This window comes from Misgurnus anguillicaudatus, chromosome 22, assembly GCF_027580225.2.
Source record: "Misgurnus anguillicaudatus chromosome 22, ASM2758022v2, whole genome shotgun sequence".
Taxonomy (NCBI): domain Eukaryota; kingdom Metazoa; phylum Chordata; class Actinopteri; order Cypriniformes; family Cobitidae; genus Misgurnus; species Misgurnus anguillicaudatus.
Window position 1 is genome coordinate 33,152,501 of NC_073358.2, and position 12,249 is coordinate 33,164,749.

Below are 12,249 nucleotides of genomic sequence, written 5' to 3' on the forward strand. Positions count from 1 at the left end.
GAGATGACTAAGCAGAAGCTGACAATCATGAAGACCAAATGTAGGACTAACATATGATGGGATTTTCACACAGTTGAGTGTAGGACAAAAGCCTTTATTGTCCCCCATGCTGGATCTTTTCCACTGATGGCCAATATAAAGAGTGTGTGTGGGATGAGTGTGTATATTGTAATAGTTTTAAGAGTTTTTTGTGTAAAGGCAGGAAAGGTGTTAGATGAGATTAGCAATAATTCTGTGTAAGAGAGATTAGTTCACAGTGGTTTCCTCTGTGATGATGTTTAATCCACTTGTTCCTTTTTTATGTGAAGCATTTTTTATATTGCAGCTGTTTTGTGCTAACAATCTATTTTTTCAATTAATTAATTTATTTCAATTAATTCAATTAATTAAGTCTCTCATTAACTTGTACTTCGAACCTGAGCTGATCAACTTTTAGATAAGTATTTATCCTCAGGTTTGTGGATAAAATCACATTTGCTATTGCCTAACCTGCATTTTCAACCTGGTGATAAGCAGTTCTCGCAATGAATATAGCCATACACACTTTAAATTCTGCTGGGTTATTTTTTACCCGATGCTGGGCAAAACATTGGACATAAAACAATTTGGGTTATTAAATAAACTTATGCTGGGTTGTTTTAATGCAATGCTGCATTGTATCAACACAATGCTGGGTTGTTTCAACTCATGGTTGAGTTAACAACAACCCAGTATGTGTTTTGTTTAAAGGAACACGCCCAGATTTTGGGAATTTAGCTTATTCACCGTATCCCCCAGAGTTAGATAAGTCCACACATACCTTTCTCATCTCCGTACGTGCTGTAACTCTGTCTGACGCAGACCCCGCTAGCTTAACTTAGCACAAAGACTGGAAGTGAATGGCTTTAGCTAGCATACTGCTCCCAATAAGTGACAAAATAACGCGAAGGTGTTTCTATTTATGTGGTGTGATTTATATAGTCACACCGTGTACAAATAACAAAGTCATATGAGACACAGCCATCTCCGCCCAAGTAGCAGTGCTTCGCTTTCTGAGAATATAGTTCCCAGTATGTATACTGTTAAAAGATCGCTGATGACCTTGTTATTTGTACATGGTGTGACTATACAAATCACAACACATAAATAGGAAAATGTTCGCCTTATTTTGTCACTTATTGGGAGCGGCGTGCTAGCTGGAGCCATTCATATCCAGTCTTTGTGCTAAGCTAAGCTAGCGGGGGCTCCGTCAGACAGAGTTACAGCACGCACGAAGATAAGAAAGGTATGTATTTAACTAACTCTGGGGGATACGGTGAATAAGCTAAATTCCCAAAATCTGGGCATGTTCCTTTAATATTTACCCAGCGTTGGGTTAAAAATTACCCAGCAGAATTTAAAGTGCAGATGCTCAAAAAGCATTAAGTAAAAAATAAACATGTTTATCTATTCCAGTTATTTTAGACAAAACAAATATGAATGCAGTACCATAAACTTTAAAAAATGATGGGTTATTTTTAACCCATAATGGGTAAATATTGAACAAAACATGTGCTGGGTTAAAAATGACCAAGGAGTTGGGTTGTTGTTATGCAACCATGGGTTATAATAACCAAGCAGTTGAGTTTAAACAACCCAGCATTGGTTCAGTTTTAACCAAGCTGTGTATCCTTTCCAATATTTATCCATTATGTGTTAAAAATAACCCAGCCATTTTTTATTTGGAAAGGACTTATCTTTGCCCCTAAATCAGTCATGGCTTTGGGTGATAAATGTTTGGCTAAGAGCCTGCATGTCATAGCAAAGGTGTTCAGCTGGGTTCAGGTCTGGGCTTTATGCTTTTTAAACCTTGCTTTGTAGGGCATTGTCATGTTACAATAAAAAAAACTCTGCTTAAACTGTTCAAATTTTGACATTAAAAGCACACAATTCGAGAGAATATTATTATATGATATAGATTTTTTGCTTACTGAAATGACTGAAGTAAACCTGTTTTTTTTTAGAAGTGGGCATCCCAAAACTTGTCCATATATAATTGTATCACAACTGAAAAAAACTAAAAATTTTGTCTATTTTATCTATTTTTCCATAGCAGTATGCATATTTTAAAATAAATGTTGACTATTACCCTCCTTTTTATCTTCTCCAATTCAGGACAGACTACCAGAGAACCGACAGTATCCACAGTGTCATGACAATGATAATAAACAAACAAGGATCGATGGACAGATTTTAGACATGCTTAAATGACAATGAGTCATACTTGTGTGTGTCATCTCTTACACATTTTTTATATATAGGCCTGCAATGATGAGCTGTTTTTACATTGAAATATTTTGTTATTGTTACTGATGTATTTTGAGAAAGTGTGCTCGTCACCATTTTAGAGCTGATTCTGTCAGAAACCGGCTCAGAGGAACAATATTAGAGGGGGCTTCCCTTTCTAAAAAAAAAAGAATGTATTTTGTGCCAAATGAATACTAAGGTGTACAGACTGAAACAGAAAATGTGTTAATAGGCTTTAATATGCTTTTTATTATCAAAATTATTTTTACTTTTACTTTTAAATAAATGCACTTTGTCTACATCGTCCATATCGTGCTTATGAATATGCACGCACACACACGCACGCACGCACGCAATACGTTGTTTCAACCCATGGTTGAGTCAAATATGGACAAACAATGATTACGTTTAAATTAATGCAGAATAACTACTGTCATGTATGTACATGTTGTAATGTAATGGAGTGAACGCTGTGAGGCGCTATTGCATCACCATCTTCATTATATAGGCAGACACGAGTAAAAGCCAATTCAGATCAACCACATGCGGTTTTTATTAATGTATATTTCAGCAAACAAGCATTAAACAATTTCATAATAATTAATACATTTACATTTGCAGTTTAATCAATGTATAGTTTTTTGTCAGTAGTGTGTTCCCTGGGATTTGAACCCATTGTGCTGTTAATTCAATGCTCTGCCAATAAGCTACAGGAACACATGATGCATTACTGTCATATTAAAATCCTCTATTATAGAAAACTATTTTTTATGATAAACATTTCCAAACACTCGCCTTTCCCCTATTGGATTGGTTTCTCTTTAATAATATTATTTGCTCCTGTGTAGGCTATAGCTCAGTGGTAGAACGTTTTGTCAGCAACACAAAAGATCATAGGTTCGAACCCTGGGGACACATGTTGATAAAATGTATACCCTGAATGCACTGTAAGCCGCTTAGGTGTCTGCCAAATGCATAAATATAAATGTTACTGTGAATTCAGAAGCAACAATTATTACCTTGGGTAGGCCCAAGACACACACACACACACACACACACACACACACACACACACACACACACACACACACACACACACACACACACACACACACACACACACACACACACATTAGTAAATCTGATAAAGGTAATTAAAGTCCTGTACTGTGTGTTAAACTGAGTCACGAGCTGCCTGTACAAGTGTTATCAGTTCAGCCGACACCATTACGCTTATTAATAGATTTATTTCCGAATAACTAGTGCTGATGTGTCCACGAGTATAACTCACATAAGCTTCAGTAAGTTGTGTTACAGCCCTTAGGAGAAACTCTAGTAACCTTCTCATAGCCTCAACTCAACTGAAGTGACATGGGCGTATTTCTGTGCCTGTAAGAGACTGCTTGTTTTGAAACTAGGAGCTGTCAGTCATCCTGTTAAACCCGGTGTCACCAGGGTCAGTGTCTAATGGCACATATAAACTTGCACAAACAAGCCCTGACACGCTAAGCCCCAAACCCCTTCTCAGGCATGAATCAACCATAAAATAAATCTATAAAAATAAATGCAAATACACAGAGACTTCCAAACATAAACTAAGACAATGTACAGTCACATGGTCAGCTTGCTATCGCATTGCTGTGGTGGAAACCGGGTGCTTAAAGCTCATTCACACAATTTAACATTAGTTCAGGGGGTGGCACAGTGGGTACTGTTTCCTCACAGCAAGAAGGTCCCCGGTTCGAGCCCTGGCTAGGTCATGTGGCCTTTCTGTGTGGAGTTTGCATGTTCTCCTTGTGTCAGCGTGGGTTTACTTCGGGTACTCTAGTTTCCTCCTACAGGCCAAAAACATGCAAGTTAAGCAAATTAGAGATGCCAAATTGCCCCCCCCAACCTGTGTCTGGATTAACATGTCAGAATAAAACTTGTGTATGAATTAACTGGTTTCACCATGAATATAGCCTAGATGCTGGAATGGTGTAAAGAAATAAAGGAATGAGAAGAACATTAGTTCAAAGGTCCACTGTGTAGATTTTCAGTGGCATCAAGTGGTGAGATTGTGAATTGCATCTAACAATTCAGTCCACTGCTAACCGGTCCCTTTCAAAACGCATAGTATCTCACGGAAAGTCGTGTTCAGAGGCGGTCTTAACATAGAGGCATAGGTAGGCGGCTGCTTGGGGCCCCCTATCAGTCAGCGGTCATATAAGGGGGCCCCCCAACAAACCTAATAAATAAATAAATAAAACCCGTATCATCATGAACACTTCAAAAGCATTGTAAATTGTATTAATCTTCTTAAAAATACGTTGAAACTTTAAAATGTCCAGTTCATGTTTATCTGTCACTACACACATACACCCCCTTCTTTCACAAAGAAATGGACTAGTCCATAACGGCGCGAAAGATAAACACAGAGTGACAGGAGGACTGGGAAAGTACAGGAATAGAGACGAATCAAGACAAATATAAACGCGAAATGGGGCTTTGGTGATTTAACCGCCTAGTTCTGCTATAATTGCCTTTGTAGTGCTACACTTTGTGTGTTCTCTGCTTTCCATCTTCATTTTGGAGTAATTTTTCCCCTTTTTTTATAGATTGGATAGGGGGGCCCCATACATACATCCGCCTTGGGCCCCTAATTTGCTAAATCCGCCACTGGTCGTGTTATAGTCACGAAAAATTTGATTAATTTATTTGTGTCCATGGCACGAAATTCTGCATTTTTTCATGCCTTGAGCACAAATGTCAATTCACACAAATTTCTATAGTTTTATAGTTTTTTGTGTCCGTGGCACGACTTTCTTTTTTGTGGCATTTTATTTATTGTTTTCTTATTGTTTTTCCCTATTTTATGACGATTGTCGCTTTGGGTTGGGGTTAGAATCACTTTCTGTAGCATTTTTAGACATCCTAACCCAAACCCCAACTCCAAAACTCCAACTCCAGGCGAGAATAGTTTTAAAAGTAAAAAAAAAACTATACATAAAAGTACATCCTAACCCAAACCCCAAATCTAACCCCAACCCAAGCTACAATTTTTTAAAAATAAGAAGAAAATAAAAGAGAAAACAATGCATAAAGTAACACGAAAAAAATTGTGCCACGGACACGAAAAACTATTTATAGAAATTTGTGCTTGAGTGACACCAATAAAGTAATCAAATTTTTTGTGACTATAGCACGACTTGCCGTGAGATTATGTTGGGTAAAACAAGTCATCGTCTGAGACAAAACGCGATTTATAGGGCTCGATTTAGGGCTACTGTAGAAACATGATGGTGCAAAATGGCGACTTCCATGTAAGGGACCTGTGGTGTATGTAGATATAAAACAGCTCATTCTAAGGTAATAAAAACAATACAGGTCTTTTTACACCACTGATCATATAGTTATGTAGATTGCATTTCTGTCAAGAGTTAACGCACTTTTAATAATAATAATTGTAACAGTCAAGATTTCAGATTTGTTCGTTTTTTTATATTCTAGTGGTCATGTTTGACGGTTTTGACAATATAAAGTAATTTTCCATTTATGTAACAAGTTGTCCTTTGCGCACCCTTCCAAATACTTTCATAACACAGAACTTAAACTCATGCTATTGACTACAAAAGGTCGAGGTAACTCATGTAAAGCCGCTGTCATGCCATTTGTTTTTCTTTGGCTAGAACACACTTCCTCTACCTTGTTTTGTTCTTTACTCTGTTTTTCTGACCTTGTGATTGGAATTTTTGAGACTTTCTAGCGCCAATCTATTCTTCTGCTGCCGTTGATGAGGAGGTACATACATAACATGCCAAGAGATAGACGTGGACGCAGACTTGCGCACATGCCCACAATCTCTGCTGATAAACATTCCATTAAGGGTAATAGCATGACCCTTAATTTGCACACAATAGGTATTGTGCACCCTCCCGGTTTCTGCAGACTTTATCTGAGCGTTTGTGTGCTTCCCCTGATTGCCTGCTGAACCTGGCAGGAAACTGTCACAATGGCTGATAAATTTACAGGCTGATCAATGAAAAGTGCTGTGGTGGGCCAGCAGGAGAGGGAAAGAATGAGGGAGATCGGACACGCTCCGTGTTTACTTAGGAACGGTGTGCATTTCATAACCTTATGTTAGCACATAGTGATGTAAGCACACTGTAATATAAAAATATGTGCAATAAACAAGCTGACAGTTTCATAAACGGTAAATAAATTTTATCTAGATAGATAGATAGATAGATAGATAGATAGATAGATAGATAGATAGATAGATAGATAGATAGATAGATAGATAGATAGATAGATAGATAGATAGATAGATAGATAGATAGATAGATAGATCCTATGCTGATTATTGCATTGTCCTAGCTTCATGCTGTGGTCATCATAATTCACATTCTGCTTTACAGTGCTGTAGGTTAATTATTGTTGAATTGCATTTTGCTGCCTTCATGCCGGCTCGTATAGCACCACACTTTCAAATGATCTCAGACCAGTTTTAAGGCACCGTGTATCCAGGCAGATATGCCCCAGATGGCACAAGATGAAAGGTTCCTTATCAGTGTCTCTCGTGTCAGGGAGGAAGAGGCTACTCCCTGTCTTATCACCCTGTGCCAATGACATCACAGAGGTCCAGTGCCGTCATTTTCACTGTAATACTCATCACACTGTTCATGTGCAAAGCAGAGGACATAGATCGAGGTCAATGCCAAATTCAGTATCTATTTTTGTAACTTTGGTTATTAGCAAACAGTTGTGAGGGTACATCAAACATAAATAGAATAAAACAATGAGTTTTTACCTTTGCATGTTTTCTGTAAATGACAAAGTGTTTATTATTTTACTAAAAGTATTGCACAACTTGCTCTTTTTCTAAAACAACTTTTATATCATCAGGTCACCTTTCACACAGAGAAAACTTTTCACAATCCAGTAAAATTTTGAGAGACCTTGCCTACATACTTTTGTTATTAAATATTCGGTTTCTCTTAGAAATATGTTGCATTACAAAATTCAATTGGGTTGCAGTTGCAGTTTCATTTGGACTTTTACCAAATGTTAGCTGATTTAATTGGCATATACTGTTCTGGTCATAAGTTTACAGTATATACCCTGTTGCAGATTTTACAAAATGCTAGCTTAAAATTAACAAAATTGCATTTTTGTTTTTATTTAGTACTGCCCTGAATAAGCTAATTTACATAATAGATATGTGTAATATGTTTGCATATTTTCCAAAACACACAATAATAAATCTGCAAGATAAATCTGCAAAAATTACTTAAAGTTTAGACCCCTGGTTCTGAATATTGTGAAAGTTTTATATTTATATAAATAGTTTTTTATTTTGTGATTGTTGTCCCCCCTTGTTTGTCTTGAGACTCAGCAATTAAATTGCTCATTATTCTTCATGTCTCAATTATTATGTCTCAACAAATATGAAGTAGCTTTTACTTTAAAACATACATATTTACAACATTTTTTGACATAACTTGAAATGCATTCTTCATGCAACACAAAAAAATTAACTACAGGTATGCATAGTGAATTGAAAAAACAGAGTTGTTTCAACTAAAGTTAAAATTAATAAATGTAACATACATTTCAAGTAGAATGAACTTAAAATTATCAGTAAAGGACCTGAATATTTTGATTATTCGTGTTTTTTTCAAACAATAAGAACTGGTGGGACATAGTTGTTAATAAGACGAAAAAAGCTGGTTACCTTGCATGTAATCATTCGTTGCTTTGATAATCATGGACTCCATTAAACACATTATACTTCCACAATAATGAAGACCTACATCAAAAATTGCACTTTGCTGTGAATTTCTGTGGCAGGTCCATTAAATAACTGCCATGAAGCAGTCATGAAGTTTTTTTTTATACTCTTCTTATTAGTATCCTACATGTACACCAAGTTAAATTAATTTAACAATTTGATTAAAGTCTACATGAACATTATAAGTTAAGTGATGAGGTGTTACTTTTTTTAGTAAAGAAGGTTGAGTAAACCCAAATATGTGTGCAAAAATAATGTTGTTTTTTTTGTTATTTTGACTTAAAATCACCTCAAATGAAATTTACTTAAAAGAGGAATTTTTTTAGATGTAATATAAAACTTTGGTGTCCCCATAGTAGGGATGCACCGAATCCAGATTTTTTAGGTTCGGCCGAATCCCGAATCCACCGTTTAGGATTCGGCCGAATCCGAAACCGAATACCGAATCCTACTCGCATCCTTATTCCATTAACACAGTAAGGCACATTAATGATGTAAACAACGTCCACAGCAGTGTATTTTTATTTTTTTTTAATTTTAACTGTACATTATGCCAGGATGACAAGTTGGAAAACTATTTTGACAATTACCATAAGCCTATGCATAATAAAAGCGATGCGTTGCGACACGCTCGTTTTTCCAATAACCAAGCAGCTCCGCGCTGAAAACTATATACTTTGAGTGAGAAGCTCCGCTCGTCAATGTCACAGTCTTCACACGGCCGTCCAATTACAGTGGAGGAGGGGCGGGACTTTACCACAGCAATCAACCGGCTCACAGCTGAAGCATCACTGCGACCAAGCGCTCGGCTGAAAAACAGCTGGCATTTGGCGTCCTCAAGGCGATTGCAGCCGTGTTTAAAAGTTTTGGTGTGTCCAGCCCCTAAGGCTCACCGAAAGAAAAAGCTCATCTCCACGTCAGCACCCGATGTGTGTAATCAACGGCCGCATGACGTCGACCAGCGTAGCGCAAGCCTAGGGTTCGGTTCGGTGGAAAAAAAATCTAGGATTCGGCCGAACCCGAACCCCGTCAAAAAGCCCAGTATTCGGCCGAATCCGAATCCGAATCCTGGATTCGGTGCATCCCTACCCCATAGTAAATATGTGAAGTTTTAGCTCAAAATATCACATAGATAACTTATTATAACATGATAAAATTGCCACTTTGTAGGTGCAAGCAAAAATGTGCCGTTTTTGGGTGTGTGCTTTTAAATGCAAATAAGCTGATGAAATGCAAACATTGATTGCCATGATGGTGGTTTGTTGAAATTGAAAATCAATTGTGCTTTTTTCTCTCTTTCTTTCTGCACTAAATGGCAGTGCCGTGGTTGGATAGTGCAGATTAAGGGGCGGAATTATTATAATACTATCCCCCTCTGACATCACAAGGGTGACATTTCGATAACATATTTTTTCACATGCTTGCAGAGAAAACTATGTTACTGGGTTGTACTTTTTAAATTTTTTAGGTTGATAGAAGCACTGAGGATCCAATTATAGCACCTTAACATGCATGGAAAAAGTCAGATTTTCATAATATGTCCCCTTTAAAAAGCATGATGCAGAAATGGTGCATATATAATTTTAAGCAGTGGCGGCCGGTGACTTCTTTTTCGAGGGCACTAGATGCAAAGTTTGTCACAACATGTATGTAGCCGTCATGTGTGTGGTTCCTTTTATCAAAATATGTATTCTGCGCAACAAGAGATCCTGTGTGCATCACGTGTCTTGTCAAAATAAGTCCCTTTCTGCAGACGCGTCTAAAGGGTTTATGATAAAAGCGACGTCGTGTTTGCCAGATACTCGTGTAATCTCATGCGTAATCAGAGTTAATTGTTAAGGGAGTGTCTTGCGTGTATTTTATGAACGTGAGCGTCTTTTTTGTCATAAACGGTTTTGATGTGTGTGCAGCGGGTACTTGTTTTGACAAAACACGTGATGCACATGGTTCACATGACGCAACAAACACATATTTTGAAAACACAAGCAACACACATGACACTCCGAAAAATTATTTTAAATTAGCGCACCTCGGATGAGCAGTCACGAGCCACCACTGATTTTAAGCAAACCCAACACATCATTTTCTACATTGTGCACATTCCTATCTGGCCGGTCTGAGTATTCACAATTTGCTCAGTTACTGGGATTTTCACGCACAACTATTTCTAGGGTTTACAAAGAATGGTGTAAAAAGTAAAAACAGTATGTGGCAGTCCTGTGGGCGAAAATGCCTTGTTGATCCTAGAGGTGAGAGGAGAATGGGCCAACTGATTCAAGCTGATAGAAGAGCAACTTTGACTGAAATAACCACTCGTTACAACCAAGGTATGCAGCAAAGCATTTGTGAAGCCACAACACGCACAACCTTGAGGCGGATGTGAGCAGAAGACCCCACCTCATATCCACTACAAATAGAAAAAAGAGGCTACAATTTGCACGAGCTCACCAAAATTAAACAGTTGAAGACTGGAAAAATGTTGCCTGGTCTGATAATCCTCGATTTCCGTTGAGACGAGTCAGAATTTGGCGTAAACAGAATGAGAACATGGATCCATCATACCTTGTTATCACTGTGCAGGCTGCTGGTGGTGGTATAATGGTGTGGGGGATGTTTTCTTGGCACACTTTGGGCCCCTTAGTGCCAATTAGGCATCGTTTAAATGCCACAGCCTACCTGAGCATTGTTTCTGACAATGTCCATCCCTTTATGACCACTACGTACCCATCTTCTGATGGCTATTTCCAGCAGAATAATGCACCATGTCCCAAAGCTTGAATCATTTCAAATTGGTTTCTTGAACATGCCTATGAGTTCACTGTACTAAAATGCCCCCCCCCCCCCCCCCCCAGTCACCAGATCTCAACCCAATAGAGCATCTTTGGGATGTGGTGGAATGGGAGCTTCGTGCCCTGGATGTGCATCCCACAAATCTCCTTCAACTGCAAGATGCTATCCTATCAATATGGGCCAACATTTCTAAAGAATGCTTTCAGCACCTTGTTGAATCAATATAATTAAGGCAGTTCTGAAGGCGAAAGGGTTTCAAACACAGTATTAGTATGGTGTTCCTAATAATCCTTTAGGTGAGGGTCGTATATATAAATGGTACATATTAAGATCTTTTTTAAGGGCAGCTATAGGGACCATTTTGGCCATTTCTTCTGAGAGTGCAAAAAGCAAATATAAACCATAGCAAATATTTATTTTTGTACATTTTTGTTTGAATGAATTTATATGTTTTGTAGGTTGTACTTTATGGTTTAGTGTAATGTATTCAGCGTTCTGTAGTGAGCTATTTTTAAATCTGTTGCCTATGTGTTAGTCTCTTTTCTGCTACTCTGCTGTGAATGTGGTGATGGAACTGTCTACAGTTCATTATAATGAACTACAGATCCTTAATACTCCTGACGGATTCACTTCAACAGTGCTGATCCACGGTCAGCTATCAGCACGTGGATTCCCATTATTGCTGTGATGAGGCAGTGAGAGAAACTAACTAAAGCAAACTGTTCTCAGAACAAAGGGGTTAAGTATCGTGTTTTTTGCAGTAATATTTATTTGCAAATATGTGGAAATTAAAACCACAACTTCCAAATACTCAGTGTATATTCATCTTGATGATGTTTGGTCATTAATATTAGATTGAAAGTAAATTAAATATAAAGACAAAAGAAAGAAAAATGTTGGCCATGTTTCAATCTGTGAAAATAATTATATATAATATGGCATTACACATAATTATGGGTTTAAACATGTTGTGTGGGTAGTGCAGTGATATTTTGCAAGGCTTGAGGATTATAATACATTTTTATTGACTGTACCATTGGTGTCTAACAAAAAATGAATACACTTTAGTGGCATATAAATGTATGTTTGAGTATTAAATGTATGAGGTTGAGAATTACACCAAAACCCTCAGACTTTGCCTTAAAATAACTTGCTCTTAGGATCTATTGCATGGTCTATAAAGAATCTCCGACACACTTTATGATCTTGTAAAACAACAAATGTACTTTCTGTGTAACAATCTAATCTTAGATATCGCTCTTAAGTTTTCCATATGCCAATCTTTGGTGTACATTTAGGCATGTTCCATATTTTCGTTCACATTTCGTGCAGAGCACATTAAAAAAGCCGAAACCCAAACGAATAAGTCCAAAGCTGAGGTCAAGCCCTTAATCACACAGTATAACTGCGGTGAGTGCGCTCTC

At 37.6% G+C, this 12,249-nt stretch overlaps 1 protein-coding gene across 2 annotated transcripts in view; it reads left to right on the plus strand.

The window, feature by feature from the left end:
- The window catches only part of spns3 (SPNS lysolipid transporter 3, sphingosine-1-phosphate (putative)), a 20,852-nt gene extending 18,281 nt beyond the window's left edge, over positions 1-2,571 (plus strand). For both annotated transcript variants that reach the window (XM_055199414.2, XM_055199415.2), the window contains exon 13: positions 2,134-2,571. In XM_055199414.2, coding sequence (XP_055055389.2) covers positions 2,134-2,174 — 41 coding nt within the window. In that variant the 3' untranslated portion in view covers positions 2,175-2,571. The remainder of the gene's footprint in view (positions 1-2,133) is intronic.
- The last annotated feature ends 9,678 nt before the right edge of the window (positions 2,572-12,249 follow it).